The sequence below is a fragment of the Dendrobates tinctorius genome, unplaced genomic scaffold (genome assembly GCF_039654945.1).
Source record: "Dendrobates tinctorius isolate UK_male_01 unplaced genomic scaffold, ASM3965494v1 ptg000062l, whole genome shotgun sequence".
Taxonomy (NCBI): domain Eukaryota; kingdom Metazoa; phylum Chordata; class Amphibia; order Anura; family Dendrobatidae; genus Dendrobates; species Dendrobates tinctorius.
Genome location: NW_027361730.1, coordinates 15,864,732 through 15,890,293, shown reverse-complemented (window position 1 = coordinate 15,890,293; position 25,562 = coordinate 15,864,732). Strand labels below are relative to the sequence as shown.

The window sequence follows — 25,562 nt, the reverse complement described above, 5'->3', positions numbered from 1 at the left end:
TTTATATCTATCTCTATCTATCTCTATCTATCTCTATGAATCTTTCTATCTATATCTATCCATTATCTACTTTCTATCCGTTATCTACTATCTATCTCTATATCTATCTATTTCTACATCTATCTTTCTATCTATATCTATCTAACTCTATATCTATATATCTATATAGCATTATACCCTATGAGGGGGTGCATTATTCCCTATGAGGGGGGCAGTATTATACCCTATGAGGAGGCAGCATTATACCCTATGTGGGGTCAGCATTATACCCTATGAGGAGGGCAGCATTATTCCCTATGAGGGGGTGCATTATACCCTATGAGGGGGTGCATTATTATACCCTATGAGGGGGGCAGTATTATACCCTATGAGGGGGCAGCATTATTCCCTATGAGGGGATGCATTATTCCCTATGAGGAGGGCAGTATTAAACCCTATGAGGAGGCAGCATTATACCCTATGAGGGGGGCAGTATTATACCCTATGAGGGGGGCAGTATTATACCCTATGAGGGGGGCAGTATTATACCCTATGAGGGGGCAGCATTATACCCTATGAGGGGGTGCATTATTCCCTATGAGGGGGTGCATTATACCCTATGAGGGGGGCAGTATTATACCCTATGAGGGGGGCAGCATTATACCCTATGAGGGGGTGCATTATACCCTATGAGGGGGGCAGTATTATACCCTATGAGGGGGGCAGTATTATACCCTATGAGGCGGTGCATTATACCCTATGAGGGGGTGCATTATTCCCTATGAGGGGGGCAGTATTATACCCTATGAGGAGGGCAGTATTATATTCTATGAGATGGCTGCCTTATATTCTATGAGATGGCTGCATTATACTATGTGAGGGGGCTGCTTTATATTCTATGAGGGGGCTACCCCAACTCCTGCTACATAATTAAGACATGTACAACCTTATACCCGGATATTAGCGTGTTTTACCGCATAATTGGTGGTCTGGTATTTAACTCTATGCAGCTACATAGTGGGCCCCAAGAATGATTTTCTCTGGTGGGCCCAAGGTGTTCCAGTCCGACGCTGTCTACGATATATATTAATTAAAAAAACATGTGAACGCAAATAATGCTATTTTAGAAATGGCACAAAATAAAAGAATTAGATGCAAATCAAAAATGGGCAAAAAAGACAGAAAACTGGACAGAAAAGGCCCACTGTGATTCAGCTCAGGAGGGCTAGCTCCACTAGTGTTTGGCTGTAGGTATATACATTGATGGTCAGTCTTTTGCAACTAAAAGGAAAAAAATGGGACCAGAGTATAAAGGGCTGAGTGAATAATGTTGACATCAATTTATCTTTTGGTCTATGTGCTAGAAAGGCCCAAAATACCTTGAGAATTAAAGGTTTAAAATAAAAAGACTAAATTGTCTACCCTCATTAAGACTTCTTTGCAGTGATGTGACCCCTCGGATTTAGTTACGTAACTTAGTCCGAAAGACACAAGTCTATAAAAGCTATCCACAACCTGTTCCCTCATTATATCTCTTACATAATCTCCTACTCTCTCCCCGCACGTAATCGCCGGTCCTCACAAAACCTCCTTTTTAGCTCTCGCCTTGCCTGCTTGTCACGCAATCATCTTAAAGAATATGAGAGAACTGTGTAAGATATCTTGAAGTCTCTACTCCAACTAAATAGACATTAATCCTCCCTTTAAAACCTTAAAATGCATCCCTACAATCTACAATAACCCTACTGCCACTACACCAATATATGAGCGGCTTCTACGGCTTCTACCCTCAACTAATGTCTGCTTCCTTGTAGATTCTAATCCTGAGTCTAAGAGCAATGTTTGCTCGAAAAGCGTTCAGAGGGTCTTGGATCATCCCCATGCGGTAAATTTTTCCGTTTACCAGCTCTTGATCACTAGCAGCCATGTATCCAATTTTAAATTGTACCAAATAAATCTTTGAATTTTACTCTTGGACGCTGGACGTTCTTTTTTTTCTTGACAGTATTAAAGTGACATGTAAAAGTTTGGGCAAAATTACTGTTACTGTGAACAGTTACGCAAGTTGAAGATGAAATGAATGATCTCTAAAAGGCCAAAAGTTAAAGATGACACATTTCCTTTGTATTTTAGGCAAAAAACACATATATATTGTCATTTTTTACATTTTTAAAATTACAAAAAAGAAAATGGGACGATGCAAAAGTTTGAACACCCTTGGAAATTTGTGTGCTCAGATAACTTTGACCAAGGTTACAGAACTTAATTAGCCTGTTGGGGTTATGGCATGTTCACTATCTTTGTTAAGTCCATAGTATTCTATTTGTTTTTCCATTTTCCAACCAGACAAAAATAAATCTAAAGAGAGCTGTTCAAAATAATTTTATAGAGAGCTTATTGTAATAGTTGAGAATGGGAAACCTACACTTTTTACCAAATATTTATATAGCAAATTAATGTAGAAATGCCAGGTGATGCAAATTTTCCCAGCTTTATAAAAACCCAGCCTGCTCTAAGCTTGTTCCAAAAAACAGCAGGAATGGGTTCTTCTAAGCAGCTACCTAGCACTCTGAAAATGAAATTGGTGGAGCCCCACAAAGCAGGAAAAGGCTACAAGATAGCAAAACATTTTCATTTGCCCTTTCCTCAGTTTGAAATGTAATTAAGACATACAGTTAACAGGAACAGTGCAGGTCAAGATAAGATCTGGAAGACCAAGCAAAATGTCAGTGAGAGCTGCTCGTAGGATTGCTAGAAAAGCAAATCAAAAACCCTGCTTGACTGCAAAAGTCCTTTAGAAAGATTTACCAGACTCTGGAGTTGTGGTACATTGTTCTACTGTTCAGAGACACCCTCACAAATATGACCTTCATGGAAAAGAAGAATACCTCTCCTGCCACTTCACCATAAAATTCAGCATCAGAAGTATATAAAAGAACATCTAAACAAGCCTGATGCATTTTGACCACAATGATCAAAGGTATGTGTCAAGAAAAAATGGCACAGAATTTCAGGAAAAGAACATATCGCCGACCATTAAGCATGGGGGTGGATCAATCATGCTTTGGAGATGTGTTGCAGCCAATGGCCTCAAGGATCAGTCCTAGGCCCCCTCCTCTTCTCCTTGTACACTGCCCCTATTGGTCAAACAATCTCTAAACAAACCTATTTCAACACCCTCATCACCTCACTGTCCAATAACCCGAAACGTCTCTGACACTTTTCATTCTCTACTCAACCCAAGAGTACAGGCCCCAACCTCGGAGCTCCGAGCTGATGATCTGGCCAATTACTTCAAAGAAAAGATTGACCAGATCCGACAGGAAATTATCTCCCAATCACCTCATACCATGCACTGTCCTCCCTCCCCCACTGCATCTAGCTCACTCTCTGATTTTGAACCAGTCACAGAAGAAGTAGTAAGCAGGCTCCTTGCATCTTCTCGCCCAACCACTTGCATCAGTGACCCATTTCCGTCACATCTCCTCCAGTCCCTTTCCCCTCCTGTCACCACTCACCTAACTAAAATATTTAACCTCTCTCTTCTGGTATCTTTCCCTCCTCATTTAAGCAAGCCATCAGACATCCACTACTTAAAAAACCATCCCTCGACCAAAACTGTGCCACTAGCTATAGACCTGTCTCTAATCCTCCCTTCATCTCTAAACTCCTGGAACGCCTGGTCCACTCTCGTCTTATCCGCTATCTCTCTGATAACTCTCTTCTCGACCCTCTCCAATCCGGCTTTCGCTCCCTACACTCTACTGAAACTGCCCGCACTAAAGTCTCTAATGATCTACTAACAGCTAAATCTAATGGTCATTACTCCATGCTAATTCTCTTGGATCTCTCTGCAGCATTTGACACTGTGGATCATCAGCTCCTCCTCACTATGCTCCACTCCATTGGCCTCAAGGACACCGTTCTCTCCTGGTTCTCCTCCTATCTCTCTGACCGTTCATTTACTGTATCTTTTGCCGGTTCCTCCTCCTCTCACCTTCCCCTTACTGTTGGGGTTCCTCAAGGATCAGTCCTAGGCCCCCTCTTCTCCTTGTACACTGCCCCTATTGGTCAAACAATCAGTAGATTTGGTTTCCAGTACCATCTCTATGCTGATGACACCCAATTATACGATTCTTCTCCGGACATCATGCCAGCCTTTCTAGAAAACACCGGCGATTGTCTAAACGCTGTGTCTAACATCATGTCCTCACTATATCTGAAACTGAACCTGTCAAAGACTGAACTCCTTGTGTTTCCTCCCTCTACTAATGTACCTATACCCGACATTGCCAATTCTGTGTGTGGCTCCACTATTACTCCCCAGCAACAGGCCCGCTGTCTTGGGGTCATGCTTGACTCCAAGCTTTCCTTTGACCCCCACATTCGATCACTGGCTCGCTCTTGTCATCTGCACCTCAAAAACATTTCTAGAATTCGACCTTTTCTTACTTTTGACTCCGCAAAAACTCTTACTGTTTCTCTTATTCATTCTCGTCTCGACTATTGTAACTCTCTTCTAATCGGTCTCCCTCTTACCAAACTCTCCCCTCTCCAATCTGTCTTGAATGCTGCAGCCAGGATCATATTCCTCACCAATCGTTACACCGATGCCTCTACCTTGTGCCAGTCATTACACTGGCTACCCATCCACTCCAGAATTCAGTATAAACTTATTACCCTCACCCACAAAGCCCTCCATGGCTCAGCACCACCCTACATCTCCTCCCTTGTTTCAGTATACCACCCTACCCGCGCCCTCCGTTCTGCTGATGACCTGAGGTTAGCATCCTCAATAATCAGAACCTCCCACTCCCGTCTCCAAGACTTTACACATGCTGCGCCAATTCTTTGGAATGCACTTCCCAGGTCAATACGATTAGTCCCCAATCCCCACAATTTTAAGCGTGCCCTGAAAACGCATTTATTCAGACTGGCCTCAACATATTAACCTAATCTATCCCTGTGTGGCACAGCCAAAAGTTTTACCATAACCAGGTTCCCCACATCATGTTCCCACATGCTTTATGCATCCATTAGCCCTCTGTGTCTGTACTGATACACACTTAACATTATGGCTGGTCCATACAATCAGGGCAACTGTTACCACCCACCTTTCATGTCTCCCTTTTTTCCTCATAGATTGTAAGCTTGCGAGCAGGGCCCTCATTCCTCTTGGTATTTGTTATAATCTATGTGATTATTGTTATGCTGTAATGTCTATTGTCTGTACAAATCCCCTCCGAAATGTAAAGTGCTGCTGAATATGTCGGCGCTATAGAAATAAAATTCTTTATTATTATTATAATGGCATGGGGAACATTACGCGGGTAGAGGGAAGAATGGATTCAATGAAATTTCAACAAATTCTTCAAGCAAGCATAACACTATCTGTAAAAAAGCTGTATTTTGAAAAGAGGATGGCTAAACAAATGGAAAAGGATCTTAACCACTCATCAAAATCCACATAAGATTACCTGAAAAGGCGTAAGCTGAAAGTTTTACAATGCCCCTCACAGTCCCCTTATCTGAACATCATTGAAAATCTATGGCTAGACCTCAAAATAGCAGTGTACTAGAAGAATTTTGAAAGAATTGATGAAATCCCTCAAACAATAATTGAAAGACTCTTGTCTGTCTACAAAAAGCATTTACAAGCTGTGATACCCATGCAGGGTGCACATAATTTTGCAATGGCCCATTTTCCTTTCTGTAATTTTTAAAATGTAAAAGATGAAAAAAAAATATTTATTTTTGCCTAAAATACAAAGGAAATGTGTCATCTTTAACTTTAGGCACTTTGGAGATCAATTTATCTTCAACTTGTTTAACTGTTCACAATAACAATCATTTTGATGAGGGCTGACCAAACTTCTACATGCCACTGTACATAACGTTTTGCGTGAACAAGCCTTCATCTGACGCATAGGCTATGTTCACGGCAAAGAGATCCAGTGTGAGGAGTAATCTTCCCCCAACAGGGACAACCAGGATCCAACTCTATCAAGGCAAGTGGTGTGATAGACGCCTTGATACAGTTGAATCCTAGTTGTATTTGTTTTGGGGAAGCCCACCCTGCATTCTGGATCACTTTACAGTGAGCATAGCCTACACGTCTCATGAAGGGTCTTCACCAAAACGTTACGCAATACTGTACTTACTCCAGGTAACCAATGGATATGAAATACTGCCAATAGATTCTATTTGAAGCATCTCCACATGCCTTCCTTCTGTCTACTATGGGAATCTGTGTCATACATTGTTGCTGATTTTTTGAACAAATTTTCCAAAGATACAATAGTGGTTGGCTCCAGTGGAACTAGTACCCATCTTAAGCTAACTATAATTTGCCGAATGTGCCACCTACCTGTTTGATTAGAGAGTTCCATAGTGTCACTGCTTCTGCAGTAAAGAATCCATGTCAATAGTAAGAGTGAAACCTTTTTTTCCTCTACCTGTATAGGATGCCTCCTTGTCATTGCTACAGAGCTAGGTAGAAATACTGAAGAACATTAAACAGACCTCTATATTGTCCATTGGTCTATTTGTATATAATGTATAAAATTCAGTGCCCCAAACTATGCAAAATATTCCATAAGAATTGTGACTATTGTATTGTAGAGAGGCAAAACTATGTTGACATCATTTACATCTATGACTAATTGATGGAAATGATTGATACTAAATTATGGGTTAAGCACAGCTAGCTTTGTGATATCATTCATGGTTAAACCACTGGATATTTAGAAAATATGTTGTACAGTCGTATCTGTATTTTTCCATTGGAGGCTTTAGTACATAGCTTGGTACTGCATAATTTATAAACCATTTAGACAAATTCTTCATGAAATGACAATGTATAAGTCATAATTATTATCTCCTGAGTGAACAAACAAGCCAGAGCCATCATTACAAACTAATAGCAACCAGACGAGTTGTGCTCCCTTTGACCAGAGGAATAAACAGTAGAACGTAATTAATTGATATTTGCCAATGCATAGATTGCATTGATGAAAGAGTAGAACGTAAGAATCCGTAGAATGGTAAAAGTAATTATCTTACCTTATTCATATCAAACGTACGAAACATTTGCTCTATGTAGCTATTGGCTTCTCCACTAAGTCCTCGCAATCCGAAGAACTGCTTGAATTCATGTAGGGTTAGCTGCCCCGATGGACATTCAGTCATGAACTTCTTGTACCAGTGGTGGATTTCCACTGCCTGCAGATCATCCACCGTAGAGCTGCTTGAGCTACCCATTACTTTTATGTTTTATTTCTTTCTAGAAGTAAATTTTTGTTGCAGCTACAACCGCTATTTACAGCTCTTGAGGCTTTCTTCGAAAGGTAAAGGCTTTGTGTTTCGGCAGAAGAGTAAGTTAGGATGTGGCTCTGCCAACTGATTAAGCAATTACACTTATGCTTTAAGTCCAGATAATTCGTTCAGCTTCTTTGTTCTATTTTGATACCAGATAAAAATAACTCAGGGTGCTCTGTATTCTGGGGTCTCTCCGTTACTGGCAGTCCCCGCAGAACAGATCCCCTACTATTGGTCTTTATAAGTGTTGTATAGTGGCTTTTAAACTGACCCCGGTATGTCGGGGCAGTCACAGGATGCTTAATCCAACCTGATGCCATCCAAAGAAGGAATGTATTCATGTACCATGTTAAGATATTAACAGTGTCAAGGTTAATCTTGGTCTTTACGAGATTACAAGACTCCTGTCAGAGTCCCTGGAATGTTTGTCTCAGGATATTCTTTGTCCCCATAAAAAAAATATGTTTCATAACACTATAAAGTGAATTCAATCTCTGCTACATTATCAACAGAAAAGGCGTTATCAACCATATAAGATGTATTATATTATGGTATATAGAATAATATAAAAAATATTAATTTAATTTTATGCAAAAAAAAACAAAATATAAGATATAGGTATATTACATGAATATACTAATGATGTACAGTTCAGATAATCCAAGAATAAGAGTAAACTTTACATGTGGCACTGAACTCAGAAGAGCAGATCATAGCTGCTCAGGTAAATCCGATAAATCTTTTCTCCACCTAAAAATAGTCTTGGATGGAAACTTAAATAGCCAGAGCATTACTAGACTAGAGTACAGTTCAGATATACTTCCCTTAGGGCAGAGAATCACTGCCTGCTTGGGGGCCACGTTGTCAGATTGAAATGATCTAACGAGAGTCTATCAGCATTATCCGCCTTCCCAACTGTTAAATGCTCATGTTGATCTCTGAAAGATAATGTCATCCACACCTTTATTGATGCAATCTGTAGCTCCTTGATAAAAAAAATAAGTACTGTTTATATTCCAATGCAAAAAAAAAGAAAAAAGGCTTAAAGGGGTTGTCCCATTAGCAAAGTATATTTTCATTAAAAGATCTTAGAAAAAAAATAAGTTCCACCATTGGATGTATTCAAAAATGTCCCTGTGCTGAGATAATCTTATAAAGGTGCCCCTGCTGTGTACTGTGTAATGGTCATGTCTGACCGTGCAGGGACATGGTCTGATCATACCACATCTCCTGGGCAGGTGAGGAAGCAAAAGAGTATACAGACATTACAGCATGGAATCACAGCTGATTCTTTCTGTGAGGTAAAGCAAGATTTAAAACAGGCAGGGAAATGTTTTTCCTTACAGAATCCAGTAGCTGTGATCCCATGCTGTCCTGCCTGCTCACTCGGCTTGGATCTCCCAGCTCCGGTTTCCGATCCTAGTCACACGGCTTCAGTCTTCTGGTTCCTTACTCAGATATGGTTTCTCTATTCCTTCACCCAGTCACTTGGTTGCTTTCAATCGGATCTGGTTTCTCGGTTTCTTTTGCTCAAGCCTGGTGACTTACAATGGCAGCTACAAGGCAACTATGCTGCCTCACACATTTGTCACGCCAGAGGTCCAGGCGTCAAGTCTTCTTCACTGCCCTCCTGGGCCTTTTAAAATTATTAACTGCCCCACAGCTATCACCTGACCTGGTGTCTCTTCCAGTTTCTACCCTCAAGGAACATGCACTTCACTCTTCAGTTCCTACTAATGTAATTCTCTCTGCTTTCTCTTTTCCTATCATCTTTGATCAGCAGATCGCTTGCAAACACTCAGTTAGGCAATAACTGTGTGAATTTTCACACCCGTCCATCTCCTTAAAGATTACCAGCTCCCTGGTTTGACTACACAGTCAAGCAGAGGAAGGTGTGGCTGGGTGGGGAATATAGCCAGGAAGGCAGAGGCTCGGGAAGTCTTTTGCCACTCCAAGAGCACTCAAGTCTCATTTACATATGAATTAAAACAGCTATTTTTCAGTCAGGTAGCAAAATAATGCACAAGCAAAGGGGTGGACGACATTATCTTTCTGAGATCAAAGTGACTAAGAAAGAAAAAATCAAAAAAACACACAACAAGATATGGCCTTACCAAAAACCCTGTCTGATGACAAATGCACATATAGCAGGATGCAGCTGGCCTCCACTAATAGAGGCAAGGGGCAGCTCAGGTGCAAACTACTGATAAAAACAACCACCCCACACCTAACAAACCATGGTGGGGTTGGCTGCCTAGTAGGAAAAATGCACTTAAATAAGGCTTGCATAGGACGCCAGTCACACATATATAAGTGCGATGCAAAGTGTATGGCTTGCAACCTATTAATGACGCCCATACAGGGCCGCATCTATAATGAGGCCACTTGAGCCATCTGCTCAGGCGGCATCAATTCCCTGAAGAGAGGGGTCGGCAGCGCGGCGCCGCCCCCTGCAGTCAGATAACGTGCCACATTGTGCTTGAGGTGAGGTGAACCACCTCTAACTAAAGGCTGGAACCGTTCTGCGGGCGGAACGTTGTGTACATTCCCCTGTTGCAGAGCGGGGAAGGCTTAAGATGGTGCACGGGACGGACTCCTGAGCAAAGAAGGAGGCGAGGAGTGAAGTGGAGCGTGTGATGAGTTTAGCCGCTCTCCGGCGGAATGACCCGTACATCAGCGCCATCATGGACATCACCGGGCAAGTGGCTCTCTACAGCTTCAGGGCTAAGGCTAACGAGTGGGTGAGTGGCCCGGAGCAGCAGTGACTGTGTGCAGGTGCATGACCTGCGTGCTGCTGGCTCCTGTGTTATGTGACCTGCATGGTGGCATTGGCGCAGGCACCTGCTCTAATACCCTCACCTGGTCACCTATCAAAATATTTCTGCATTAACCCCTTAATGACATGGCAAACTTATTTTTTCTTAATTTAATTCCATCTCTTGTTCCAAGAGCCGTAATACAGACTGTGGCTTATTAGAGGGGTCCTGTCAAATGCCTTCTGCTTTGCTGTTTTATTCTCGCAGCTTCTCCGGGTTCGCCATGTTTTTATTGTTTTTATTTAATCCGCAGACCATGCCGCTGATCCGAGCGATCAATCTTTAGAAATGTTACCCGAGTATGGGAGGCGGGGAATATCATGTGCTGCAACCCCTTTAAGGGGTTAAATGGATGCAATCCGGAGGTTGACGTGCAATGCAGCTATATGGACCAGGCTCGGCCGCTGCTCTATATAGTTGTTCTGTACGGCGGCCATCGCTAAGGGGTTATAAACAGCCGCTGATGTTATTAAAGGGGTTGTGCGCTCGGACGATTCCTTTTCAGTTGGTATGTTTTCCCCTTTTAAAGCAACAACACTTATTCTCACCTCCGGTGTCCTCTCGGTCTCTCCCGGCGATCATGTGACATCACCCGAACACTGCTGCCAGTCAGCGGCTGCTTTGATCTTGGACGTATCTCATAAGTAGGAGGAGAGTAGCAAGAGAGCGTGGTTTTGAAATTATGCATACCCACAGGATTGCGATTAATTGCCGTGAATGGTCACGACAACCAAACAGAAAATCCTGCTCGCTGCCCATTCGCTCCCCGGGCATGCACACAGCTTCATGTCAGATGGGCGCATGCACCAGATCCGGTCTGCATCAGTGGCTACATGACGCTTGGGTGCACACGCTATGTGCACCACTGTGTCCCCCTCAGTCTCATCCAGCTCATGAGCGCATCTGATATGATGACATTTCACTGACAAAAACTTGTTACTGATGCACATTGCTTACTAACGACACATTGGGGCTAGTTTAATAGCTAAAAACAAGGTGACAGGTTCCCTTTAAAGGGGCATTACCCATGTGAGACCTGTAATGACTGACAGTCTGCTCTCCTGATATGCATGTCTCACACTGGTTATACCTCCTTTAATTTAAAGTAAGCTCTGGAGACACTCTGGGAGATCTATGTTTGGCCCATAGATCTTAACTAGCGATGACCGAGTATATTCGTTGCTCGGGTTTTCCCCAGCATGCTCGGGTGACCTCCAAGTATTTGGAAGTGCTCGGAGATTTAGTTTTCGTCATCTCTGCTGCATGATTTGCGGCTGCTAGATAGCCTGAATACATGTGAGGAATGCCTGTTTGTTAGGGAATCTCCACATGTATTCAGCCTGACCAGCAGTCGCAAATCATGCAGATAAGACGAGGAAAACTAAATCTCCGAGAACGCCAAAATACTCGGACGTCACCCGAGCAACGAGTATACTTGCTCATCACTATTCTTAACATATAGCAACAATACAGCATCCTGGTTTTACAGATACATTAGTTATTAGTATTGAAAACTGTATTTGTTCTTCTACAATTTATTAACATCTGATGTATAAGCACAGACATAAAAGTAGCATATGGATGGCATACAGATAAAGAAAATGTAATCTGATAATTTTTTTAGAGGAAAATTTATGTTTTATATACGCTTGTGTGAACTTAGCCTTACGAAGTAGAAACTTTCTTATGACCTTTTTTTTTTTTTTTTTTTTTTATTCAATGCAGCAGAAAACTGACATAGAAGGGACATTATTTGTCTATGCAAGGTATGTGTTATCCCAGAGCTAGTTACTTCTTTCCCAGGTCTACACTTCCCTATTATAGTGGTTGGACCCTATGAGGTGTCAGAACACAGAAATTAGTGCCAAGACAGATGCTCCTTATTTATAAAGAGGCATATGGGATGACAATCATCTTATTTTCCAAATAAAAATCAGTCCTGATAGCTGTGTGGTCTAATTATAATAATAATAATTATATAATAATAATTACATTTTTATTGCTGGAAGCAAAGTGGTGGATTTATATTGTAGCAGTAAACTGACTTGATGCTTGTACATTTTCCTTAGGTCTCCTGATATTGCAGTTTATCAACAAAAAAAATCTGGACCGCAGCTGATGTGATTAAGTAAACTATGCGTGCCTCTTTTCTCCCCTGGCAATCTAGATTAACCCCTTCATGACCCAGCCTATTTTGACCTTAATGACCTGGCCATTTTTTGCAATTCTGACCAGTGTCCCTTTATGAGGTAATAACTCTGGAACGCTTCAACGCATCCTAGCGATTCTGAGATTGTTTTTTCGTGACATATTGGGCTTCATGTTAGTGGTAAATTTAGATCGATAATTTTTGCGTTTATTTGTGAAAAAATCAGAAATTTGGCGAAAATTTTGAAAATTTCGCAATTTTCAAATTTTGAATTTTTATTCTGTTAAACTAGAGAGTTATGTGACACAAAATACTTACTAAATAACATTTCCCACATGTCTACTTTACATCAGCACAATTTTGGAAGCAAAATATTTTTTTGTTAGGAAGTTATAAGGGTTAAAAGTTGACCAGTGATTTCTCATTTTTACAACAAAATTTACAAAACCATTTTTTTTAGGAACCACCTCACATTTGAAGTCACTTTGAGGGGTCTATATGGCAGAAAATACCCAAAAGTGACACCATTCTAAAAACTGCACCCCTCAAGCTACTCAAAACTACATTCAAGAAGATTATTAACCCTTTAGGTGTTTCACAGGAACTAAAGCAACATGGAAGGAAAAAAAGGACATTTTAATTTTTCCAACAAAAATTTTCTTTCAGCATCAATTTTTTCATTTTCACATGGGCAACAGGATAAAATGGATCCTAAAATTTGTTGGGCAATTTCCCCTGAGTACACCGATACCTCATATGTGGTCAAAAACCACTGTTTGGGCGCACGGCAGGGCTCAGAAGGGAAGGAGTGCCATTTGACTTTTTGAATGGAAAATATGCTGGAATATTTAACGCTTGCCATGTAGCGTTTGGAGAGTCGCTGTGTGCCTAAACACTGGAGCTCCCCCACAAGTGACCCCATTTTGGAAACTAGACCCCCCAAGGAACTTATCTAGATGCATAGTGATCACTTTGAACCCCCAGGTGCTTCTCAAATTGATCCGTAAAAAAAAGAAAAAGTACTTTTTTTCACAAAAATTATCTTTTAGCCTCAGTTTTTTCATTTTCACATGGGCAACAGGATAAAATGGATCCTGAAATTTGTTGGGCAATTTCTCCTGAGTACACCGATACCTCATATGTGGTCATAAACCACTGTTTGGGTGCACGGCAGGGCCCGGAAGGGAAGGAGCGCCATTTGACTTTTTGAATGGAAAATTAGCTCCAATCGTTATCAGACACCATGTCGCGTTTGGAGATCCCCTGTGTGCCTAAACATTGGAGCTCCCCCACAAGTGACACCATTTTGGAAACTAGACCCCTTAAGGAACTTATCTAGATGTGTAGTGAGCACTTTGAACCCCCAAGTGCTTCACAAAAGTTTATAACATAGAGCAGTGAAAATAAAAAATCATTTTTTTTCCTCAAAAATGATTTTTTAGCACGCTATTTTTTATTTTCACAAGGGTAACAGGAGAAATTGAACCAAAAAAGTTGTTGTCCAGATTGTCCTGAGTATGCTGGTACCCCATATGTGGGGGGGCCACTGTTTTGGGTGCACAGCAGGGCGCAGAAGGGAATGAGCGCCATTTGACTTTTTGAAATGAAAATTAGCTCCAATCGTTAGCGGACACCATGTCGTGTTTGGAGAGCCCCTGTGTGCCTAAACTTTGGTGCTCCCCCACAAATGACCCCATTTTGGAAACTAGACCCCCTAAGTAACTTATCAAGATGCATAGTGAGCACTTTGAACCCCCAGGTGATTCACAGAAGTTTATAATGCAGAGCAGTGAAAATAAAAAATCTTTTTTTTCCTAAAAAAAATTTTTTTAGTTGCCAATTTTTTATTTTCACAAGGGTACTAGGATAAATTGGACCCCAAAAGTTGTTGTCCAGTTTGTCCTGAGTACGCTGGTACCCCATATGTGGGGGGGAACCACTGTTTGGGCACACGTTGGGGCTCAGCAGGGAAGTAGTGACATTTTGAAATGCTGACTTTGATGGAATGGTCTGCGGGCGTCATGTTACATTTGCTGAGCCCCTGTGTGCCTAAACAGTAGAAACCCCCCCACAAGTGACCCCATTTTGGAAACTAGACCCCCCAAGGAACTTATCTAGATGTGTGGTGAGCACCTTGAACCCCCAAGTGCTTCACAGAAGTTTATAATGCAGTGCCGTGAAAATAAAAAATCATTTTTTTCCCTCAAAAAAAATGAATTTTAGCACGCAATTTTTTTTTCACAAGGGTAACAGGAGAAATTGGACCCCAAAAGTTGTTGTCCAGTTTGTCCTGAGTACGCTGATACCCCATATGTGGGGGATGACCACTGTATGGGCACACGTCAGGGCTCGGAAGGGAAGTAGTGACGTTTTGGTATGCAGACTTTGATGGAATGGTCTGCGGGCATCATGTTACATTTGCAGAGCCCTTGATGTACCTAAACTGTGGAAACCCCCCACAAGTGACCCCATTTTGGAAACTAGACCCCCCAAGGAACTTATCTAGATGTGTAGTGAGCACCTTGAACCCCGAAGTGCTTCACAGAAGATTGTAACGCAGAGCCATGAAAATAAAAAATCTTTTTTTTCCTCAAAAAATGAATTTTTAGCTCGCAATTTTTTATTTTCACAAGGGTAACAAGAGAAATTGGACCCCAAAAGTTGTTGTCCAGTTTGTCCTGAGTACGCTGATATCCCATATGTGGGGAGGGACCATTGTTTGGGGACACGTCGGGGCTCGGAAGGGAAGTAGTGACGTTTTGAAATACCGACTTAATCGAATGGTCTGCGGGCATCATGTTACGTTTGCAGAGCCTCTGATGTGCCTAAACAGTGGAAACCCCCCACAAGTGACCCCATTTTGGAAACTAGACCACCAAGGAACTTATCTAGATGTGTGGTGAGCAGCACTTTGAACCCCCAAGTGCTTCACAGAAGTTTATAACGCAGAACCGTGAAAATAAAAAATCTTTTTTTTCCTCAAAAAATGATTTTTTAGCCCGCAATTTTTTATTTTCACAAGGGTAACAGGAGAAATTGAACCCCAAAAGTTGTTGTCCAATTTGTCCTGAGTAAGCTGGTACCCCATATGTGGGGGGGAACCATTGTTTGGGCACACGTCAAGGCTCGGAATGGAAGTAGTGACGTTTTGAAATGCAGACTTTGATGGAATAGTCTGCGGTCGTCATTACGTTTGCAGAGCCCCTGATGTGCCTAAACAGTGGAAACCCCCCACAAGTGACCCCATTTTGGAAACTAGACCTTCCAAGGAACGTATGTAAGATGTGTTGTGAGCACTTTGAACCCCCAAGTGCTTCACAGAAGTTTATAATGCAGAGACGTGAAAATGAAAAAATCATTTTTTTCCACAAAAATAATTTTTTAGCCCCCAATTTTTTATTTTCCCAAGAGTAACACGAGAAATTAGTCCCCAAAAGTTGTTGTGCAATTTTTCCTGAGTACGCTGATACCTCATATGTTGGGGTAAACCACTGTTTGGGCACACGTCAGGGCTTGGAAGGGAGGGAGCACCGTTTGACTTTTTGAACGCAAAATTGGCTGGAATCAATGGTTGCACCATGTCGCGTTTGGCGACCCCCTGATGTGCCTAAACAGTGGAAACCCCTCAATTGTAACTCCAACCCTAACCCCAACACACCCCTAACCACAGCCCTAACCCTAACACATCCCTAACCACAAGCCTAACCCTAATTCCAACGCTAACCCTAATTCCAACCCTAACCCTAATTCCAACCCTAACCCTCTTTCCAACCCTAACCCTCTTTCCAATCCTAACCCTAACCCTCTTTCCAACCCTAACCCTCTTTCCAACCCTAACCCTAACCCTCTTTCCAACCCTAACCCTAACCCTCTTTCCATCCCTAACCCTAACCCTCTTTCCAACCCTAACCCTAACCCTCTTTTCAACCCTAACCCTAACCCTCTTTTCAACCCTAACCCTAACCCTCTTTTCAACCCTAACCCTCTTTTCAACCCTAACCCTAACCCTAACCCTAATGGAAAAATAAAAATAAAAATATTTTCTTTATTTTATTAGTTGTGCCTACCTATGGGGGTGATAATCGGGGAGTTTATTTATTTTTCTTTCATTTTGATCACTGTGAGAGTGATCAAAATGAAAGAATGGAATCTGCAGCCGGCAGATTTGGGCGGGCGCACTGCGCATGCGCCCGCCATTTTCTAAGATGGCGGCGCCCATGAACTGGACCCGCCGGACACCGGGAGCGACAGGGGGACTTAGAAGGTGCCGGGGGAGGTGAGAGGGGGTGAGGGGGTTATCGGAATCTGGCAGGGAGCAGAGGGAATGGGAGGGGGGCAGATGATGACAGCGGCGGCAGATCGCCGCTGTCATTCAGTTGCGGGGGGGGCGATCGCCGGGGGGGGTGGAATCGGTGTCTCCAGCCATGTCCGATGCTACAGCAGCATCGGCCATGGCTGGATTGTAATATTTCATCAATTTTCATTGATGAAATATTACTATCGCTCTGATTGGCTGTTTCACTTTTAACAGCCAATCAGAGCGATCGTTGCCACGTGGGGGCGAAGCCACGCCCCCTGTGGTGAAGAACAAAGCCCCCTGTATCTGCGGGTCGGGTGACCTTTCTGTGACCTAGGTCACCCGACCCGCAGGGGGGCTTTAAAGTCATGACGCCTCATAGGCGTCATGGGTCGTTCTGGCACGACTTTTCATGACGCCTACGTGGCGTCAAAGGTCGTGAAGGGGTTAAAAGCCTAAAGAGGCTGTCACTATTTGAGCGAGCATGCTTGGATAAAGTGTTATCTGAGCACGCTCGTGTGCTAATGCAGTACCTTTGGCATGCTCGAATAATATGTTCGAGTCGCCGAGGCTGCACGTCTCACGGCTTTTCGATAGCCACAACACATGTACGGATTGTCTGTTTGTTAGACAATCCCTGCATGTGTGAGGCTGTAAAACAGCCACGATACATGCAGCCACGGGGACTCAAACATATTATTCGAGCAAGCCAAAGGTACTGCATTAGCACACGAGCGTGCTCAGATAACACTTTATCCGAGCACAATTGCTCATCACTAGAACTTGTCTTATCTTAAATGGATAAATCTGCAAAGTGTTTGTAAAAACAAGCACGTTTACAATTTACCTCTTAATTAAAAATCCGTTTTGTGTTACCAAGAATAGAGTGATTTTCATTCTATAGTTTGACGGCTTGTTGCCAAGCGTCTCTGCAGTCTATCATCGGTGGCTGATCTCCAAGGCAAGAGTGCAATGCTTAAAAGCTCTTTGCTATAGACTATAAGGGCTGCTGTGAGGCTGGTTGGATTGCTGTATCTGACCCCCCCACATTTTTTAGTTTTAAAATACATGATTATAAGATGACCGCACACATAGCTGGTTTGCAGGTGCTTTCACATTGTGTTTAGGCACTGGTACAGTCCGAAGCCCCTGCAAATGTGTGACGTGATCATAGACTGTTGGTGCCAGCACAGTGAACGTGCACTTTGTTGTACATTATTTTTGGGAATGTTCGGCTACTGGAGACGGACACCCAGATGCAGTCTACTACGTCTGAATGTCCGCCTACAGTACGTGTACACTCCTGAAAATAATGTACGATAGAGCACACGTTCACTGTCGGCACATCAGGTTTTGCAGGGGATCGGACGCAAGGCCCGACAGGGAAACTAAGTGGGTGCCTGAACGCAATGTGAAAAGGCCCTTATCTGTGATTATGAAAATGCATAGCTCTGCATTGGAACTGTGTACTCAAAATGATAGCATATTTTTCAAAAGAGCCATTTGGAAAACTAGTTGCTCAATTTTAATGTAACATAATGAACAGGTTTTCACAATATTACAACTTATCACCTCTTCACAGGATAGGTGAGAAGTATCTGATTGCTTGGACCCTCACAGATCGCAAGTGTGGGGTCCTGTGACTGCCTTTCCATTTAAGCAGGCGATACAGAACCACAGCACCGACACAGTTGAAAGCAATGATGAGTGAGGGAGCCATCCGCAGATGCTCCCTCTCCCATTATTCCCCCTCTGTCTGAGCTCTGTGACGTCTTAGCTCAGAGGGCACAATTACATCACTACAGTGCATCCTATGTGCCAAGCAGAGCAAAGGGTCAGAATACGCTGAGGAGACCAGAGCAGTGGGGTACAGGGAGAAGTGAGTATTTGATGATTTTTTTATGTATGGAGTATTATGTAGGGGCCATTATACTGTATGAAGTAATATTTGGGGCCCATGATAGTGTATGGAGTAAGATATGAGGCCATTATACTGTATGGAGCAATATATGGGGCCTATCATACTGTATGGAGGCATATGTGATGCCCATAATACTGTATCGAGGACTATGCGGTGCCCATAATACTGTATGGAGGACTACGTGGTGCCCATAACACTGTTTGGAGGACTATGTGGTGCCCATAATACTGTATGGAAGACTATGTAGTGCCCATAATACTGCATGAACGACTATGTGGTGCCTATAATACTGTGTGGAGGGTTATATGGTGCTCATAAATACTGTATGGAGGGTTACATGGTGCTCATAAATACTGTATGGAGGACTATATGGGGCCTATTATACTGTATGGAGGAATATGTGGTGCCCATAATACTGTATGGAGGACTATGCGGTGCCCATAATACTGTATGGAGGACTATGTGGTGCCCATAATACTGTATGGACGGTTATATGGTGCCCATAACACTGTATGGAGGACTATGTGGTGCCCATAATACTGCATGGAGGACTACGTGGTGCCAATAATACTGTATGGAGGACTACGTGATGCCAATAATGCAGTATGGAGGATTTTGTGGTGCTCATAATACTGTATGGAGGGATATATGGTGCCCATAATTCTGCATGGAGGACTATGTGGTGCCCATAATACTGTATGGAGGATTATGTGGTGCTCATAATACTGTATGGAGGGATATATGGTGCCCATAATTCTGCATGGAGGACTATGTGGTGCCCATAATACTGAATAGAGGACTACGTGGTGCTCGTAATACTGCATGGAGGGATATATGGTGCCCATAATTCTGTATGGAGGACTATACAGTGCCCATAATACTGTATGGAGGACTATGTAGTGCCCATAATACTGTATGGAGGACTATGTGGTGCCCATAATACTGTATGGAGGACTATGTGGTGCCCATAATACTGTATGGAGGACTATGTGGTGCCCAAAATACAGTACTGTATGGAGGACTATGCGGTGTCCATATTTCTGTATGGAGGACTATGCGGTGTCCATATTTCTGTATGGAGCACTATGCGGTGTCCATATTTCTGTATGGAAGACTATGCGGTGTCCATATTTCTGTATGGGGGACTATGCGGTGTCCATATTTTTGTATGGAGGACTACATGGTGTCCCATAATTCTGCATGGAGGACTATGTGGTGCCCATAATTTTGTATGGAGAGATACGTTTTTCCCATAATACTTTATGGAGGACTATGCGGTGCCCATAATTCTGTATGGAGGACTATGCGGTGCCCATAATTCTGTATGGAGGACTATGCGGTGCCCATAATTCTGTATGGAGGACTATGCGGTGCCCATAATACTGTATGTAGGGATATGTGGTATACTGTATGCTGTGCCAGGCCTGCCATTGCCATTAATGATCCCTCTTCCGGATTCTTCTGTGTGGTTCTTGTATGTGCGGTGATGGCGCTGACATCCTTGTGTTCAGACATCTTTTCTCTAAATTAAAATGTCCACTATTGTACAAATTTTTACAGGATAGACATAAATCTGTATGAACCAGATTAATTTCTACCGATTTTAAAAATTCACTAGGGGGGGCGCCGTTGTGCAGTTCGCCTCAGGCGGCAGAGAGGCTAGGTTCACAGCTGCGCCCATAGTATTATCAGGCGGGTTGCTACAGCACTAAAATATGCAACAACACAGTGACAGACGCCCCAATAGACCAAGCCATGAAAAAGAGGCCCAACTGCATCCTGCAAAAGATAATATAAGTGCAAAAAATTAATGCATACAATGAGTACATTAAATGAGGTATTGGTTAATATTTTGGCCAAAATAGATAAAGCCTGCAAGCCACCGTCAAGGCTCCTCATGATATTGCAGGTCCCTAACACTAATATCAAAACAGCTAACATAGAAAAAATCAAAAAACTCACACAACAAGATATGGCCTTACCAAAAACCCTGTCTGATGACAAATGCACATATAGCAGGATGCAGCTGGCCTCCACTAATAGAGGCAAGGGGCAGCTCAGGTGCAAACTACTGATAAAAACAACCACCCCACACCTAACAAACCATGGTGGGGTTGGCTGCCTAGTAGGAAAAATGCACATAAATAAGGCTGGCATAGGACGCCAGTCACACATATATGTGTGATGCAAAGTGTCTGGCTTGCAACCTATTAGAATCATAGAATCATAGAATCATAGAATCATAGAATCGTAGAGTTGGAAGGGACCTCCTGGGACATCTGGTCCAACCCCCTGCTCAAAGCAGGATTCGCTAAATCATCCCAGTCAGATGTCTGTCCAGCCTCTGTTTGAAGACTTCCATTGAAGGAGAACTCACCACTTCTCGTGGCAGCCTGTTCCACTCATTGATCACTCTAACTGTCAAAAAGTTTTTTCTAATATCTAATCTGTGTCTCCTCCCATTCAGTTTCATCCCATTGCTTCTAGTCTTTCCTTGTGCAAATGAGAATAAAGTTGATCCTTCTACAATGTGACAGCCCTTTAGATATTTGTAGACAGCTATTAAGTCTCCTCTCAGTCTTCTCTTTTGCAAACTAAACATTCCCAAATCCTGCAACCTTTCCTCATAAGACAGGGTTTGCAGACCGGTCACCATTCTGGTCGCTCTTTTCTGAACTTGCTCCAGTTTGTTGATGTCTTTTTTAAAATGTGGTGCCCAAAACTGGACACAATATTCCAGATGAGGTCTGACCAAAGAGGAGTAGAGGGAAATAATGACTTCACGTGATCTAGACTGTATGCTTCTGTTAATACATCCTAGAATTGCATTTGCCTTTTTTGCTGCTGCATCACACTGTTGACTCATATTCAGTCTGTGATCTATTAGTATACCCAAGTCTTTTTCACATGTGCTGTCACTTAGCCCTATTCCTCCCATTCTATATATGCTTTTTCCATTTTTATTGCCCAGATGTAGTACTTTGCATTTCTCCCTGTTAAAAACCATTCTGTTAGTTGCTGCCCACTTCTCCAGTTTCTTTAAATCTTTTTGAATCCTCTCTCTCTCTTCTCTAGTATTAGCTATCCCTCCTAGCTTTGTGTCATCAGCAAATTTAATCAGTTTACCCTCAATTCCTTCATCTAAATCGTTGATAAAGATGTTGAACAATACAGGGCCCAGGACAGAGCCCTGTGGTACCCCACTTGAGACATTCTTCCAACTGGATGTGCAGCCATTTACGACCACTCTTTGGGTCCGATCACTAAGCCAGTTATGAATCCACCTAACAGTTGCCTTGTCCATTCCATACTTAATCATTTTTTCAATAAGGATTGTATGAGAGACTTTGTCAAATGCTTTGCTGAAGTCAAGATATACTATATCTACAGCATTTCCTTGATCTACCCAATCAGTGATACCGTCATAGAAGGAAATTAAGTTAGTCTGACATGACTTATTAGTTACAAACCCATGCTGACTCTGTTTAATCACTTCATTCTTATCCAGGTATTGACATACATGTTGTTTAATAATTTGTTCAAAGATCTTTCCTGGTATAGAAGTCAGACTCACCGGCCTATAGTTACCTGGGTCCACCTTCTTCCCCTTTTTGAAGATAGGAACAACATTTGCTCTTCTCCAGTCTTCTGGCACTTCTCCTGTTCTCCAAGAATTTTCAAAGATTATAGAGAGGGGTTCAAAAATTTCTTCTGCTATCTCCTTCAGTACTCTGGGGTGTAATTCATCTGGACCTGGAGACTTGAATTCATTTAGGCTAGCTAAGTGTTTCCTCACTATCTTTCTGTTTATAGATATCCTGGATTCTTCTATTCCCTTAATAGGACAGTGAATAACAGTTGATGTTACATTTCCTTTCTGAGAGAAAACAGATGCAAAATAGGAATTTAAAAGTTCAGCCTTCTCAACATCCTGTCTTACCATTTCATCATTTTCATCCTGTAAAAATCCTATAGCATCTTTGACTTTTCTTTTACTTTTGACATATCCCCAAAATCCTTTATTATTGCTTTTGACATCTCTTGCAAGCCTCAATTCATTTTCAGCTTTAGCTAATCTGATTTGTGCCCTGCAGGTTCTGCAGACAGCATTATATTCTTCTTTAGATATGCCTCCCTCTTTCCATTTTATAAACATTTTTTTCTTCCTTTTTAGCATGTGCTTAAGTTCTGTGTTCATCCATCCTGGTTTCCTTAACTGCTTCCTATTCTTCCCTCTTTTCGGAATTGTTAACAACTGTGCTTTGAGAATTTCATTTTTCAAGATTTCCCATCCTTCCTGGACATTTTTGTCTTTAAGGATATCCAGCCATTGGATCCCTCCAATTCTCTTTCTGAATCCCTTAAAATCTGCCTTTCTGAAATCTAACCTTGATGTCTGAGTCTTCACAGGTCTTCCGCCTCTAGTTATCCAAAATTCTAAAATAGCATGGTCGCTACCTCCTAGGGTCCCAGCCACTTTTACCTCCTCAACCATTTCCTCCCTGTTTATAAGGATTAGATCCAAGGTAGCAGTTCCCCTTGTTTTCTCCCTTACCTTTTGGAAGATAAAGTTGTCAGCAAGAGAGGATAAGAATTTCCTTGACCTGTTAGTTTTGCCTGAGAGAGATTCCCAACAAATGTCTGGATAGTTGAAATCTCCCATGACAACTATGTCATATTTTTTGGAGAACTTGGCCATTTGATGCATAAAGAGTTCATCCATAGCTTCAGCTTGCACAGGCGGCCTGTAGTAAATGCCTACAATGGTGTCCTTTCCATTGTTCTGTCCTTGTATTCTTACCCAAACAGTTTCCACAGAACTCCCAGTCTCTGAAGCTTCAATCTCTGTGCAGATATACGCATTTCTAACATACAATGCGACACCCCCTCCTCGTTTATCAAGTCTGTTTCTTGCAAATAAATTGTATCCTTCTAGTCTTGTATTCCAATCATGTGTATTGTCCCACCAAGTTTCAGTGATTCCAATGACATCATATTTATTTTCCTGTGTTAGTAGTTCCAATTCTCCTTGTTTGTTGCCCATGCTTTGTGCATTAGTATAGAAACATTTTAGTTTGTGATTGGTTTCTCTTTCTCCAATATTTTTATTAATTAGATTCTTTCGTCTTTGTTCTTCCTTTCCACTTCTAATAGCAGAGTTCTCAATAGCATTTGTCAGGTGTATGGCTTTTTCTGGTCTTTTGCTTCCCTTCCCATGTTGTTCTAGTTTAAAGCTCTCCTTACAAGTGTAGCAAGGCGACTTCCAAATACATGCTTACCAGTCTTCGTAAGGTGCACCCCATCTCTAGCAAGTAGTCCATCGTATAAGTAGTTCACTCCGTGATCCAGAAATCCAAATCGTTGCTGACGGCACCATCGACGTAGCCAGTTGTTCACCTGCAGAATCTTATTCCACCTCCTTGTTCCATGGCCATCCACTGGGAGGATGGAAGAGAAGACCACCTGCGCTCCCAGTTCTTTCACTTTCTTGCCTAAGTCTTCAAAGTCTCTGCAGATGGTTTCCAGGTCGTTTCTTGCAGTGTCATTTGTCCCCACATGTAGTAGCAGGAATGGGTAGTCATCTGTAGGTCTGAAGAGTCCTGATATCCTGTCAGACACATCTTTAATTTTTGCACCTGGAAGACAACACATTTCTCTTGAAGTTATATCCGGTCTGCAGATAGCAGCCTCAGTTCCTCTCAACAGGGAATCCCCCATGACCACCACTCTCCGTTTCTTCTTCACAACATTTTTCTTTCTCCATCCAGGAGGACTCTGAAGGCGTACAAGGTTGCTGCTTGTTGGCAAAGTCTTATCCTGATGTATTTCTTCATTGTTTTCCTGCGTGAGAGCCTGGTATTGGTTTCTGAGCAGTATGGGTGCTGACTGCCTCCTGATCCTCCTGCTTCTCTGGGTCACATGTCTCCATTCCTCTGTTTCTTCAGGTGCACTTCGAATTTCTTCTCTTTCTGTAACATGAAGAGATAATTCTGTTCTGTCCAAGAACTCTTCACCTTCCTTAATGATCTTCAACGTAGCTAACCTCTCTTCGAGATTTTGCAACTTTTCCTCCAACAGGGACACAAGCTCGCATTTGTGGCATGTAAAGTTTGGCTTTTCCACTGGTAAATCTGTGAACATGTAGCAAGAAATGCAGCTCACCAAATGGCTCCTGGCCTCTTCCATCTTGAGATTTCTTAAAAACGATGAAAGATGAGCCCAAATTCCGATTTCCTCTTTTCAGCTGCAACGGCCAAAACCCAGTGATCGTTGAGCTCGCGGAGACTCTTCACTTATCCCAGAAGGCACTGGGAATATGCAAATGATCTCCTCAAGACTCTTCCCCTGGTTTTCCGATTTCCTCTTTTCAGCTGCAACGGCCAAAACCCAGTGATCGTTGAGCTCGCGGAGACTCTTCACTTATCCCAGAAGGCACTGGGAATATGCAAATGATCTCCTCAAGACTCTTCCCCTGGTTTTCCGATTTCCTCTTTTCAGCTGCAACGGCCAAAACCCAGTGATCGTTGAGCTCGCGGAGACTCTTCACTTATCCCAGAAGGCACTGGGAATATGCAAATGATCTCCTCAAGACTCTTCCCCTGGTTTTCCGATTTCCTCTTTTCAGCTGCAACGGCCAAAACCCAGTGATCGTTGAGCTCGCGGAGACTCTTCACTTATCCCAGAAGGCACTGGGAATATGCAAATGATCTCCTCAAGACTCTTCCCCTGGTTTTCCGATTTCCTCTTTTCAGCTGCAACGGCCAAAATGACGCCCATAGTATTATCAGGCCAGCTGCACCATATATTATCTTTTGCAGGATGCAGTTGGGCCTCTTTTTCATGGCTTGGTCTATTGGGGCGTCTGTCACTGTGTTGTTGCATATTTTAGTGCTGTAGCAACCCGCCTGATAATACTATGGGCGTCATTAATAGGTTGCAAGCCAGACACTTTGCATTGTGGGGGAGTATTGGGTGTACTCAGTGGCGCAGCTAGGGTTTTGGTTCGGGGGGGCGAAGCTTCTACGTGGGCCCCTAACCAGGTAACCTTCATTACAACTGGATGACGCACCCCAATAGTGGATG

General features: G+C 42.6%; 1 protein-coding gene across 1 annotated transcript in view; it reads right to left on the bottom strand.

Annotated features, from left to right (window-relative positions):
• The window catches only part of LOC141092949 (guanylyl cyclase-activating protein 1-like), a 56,395-nt gene extending 49,156 nt beyond the window's left edge, over positions 1–7,239 (bottom strand). Inside the window, exon 1 of the mRNA XM_073579325.1 lies at positions 7,042–7,239. Coding sequence (XP_073435426.1) covers positions 7,042–7,239 — 198 coding nt within the window. The remainder of the gene's footprint in view (positions 1–7,041) is intronic.
• Positions 7,240–25,562: the final 18,323 nt, after the last annotated feature.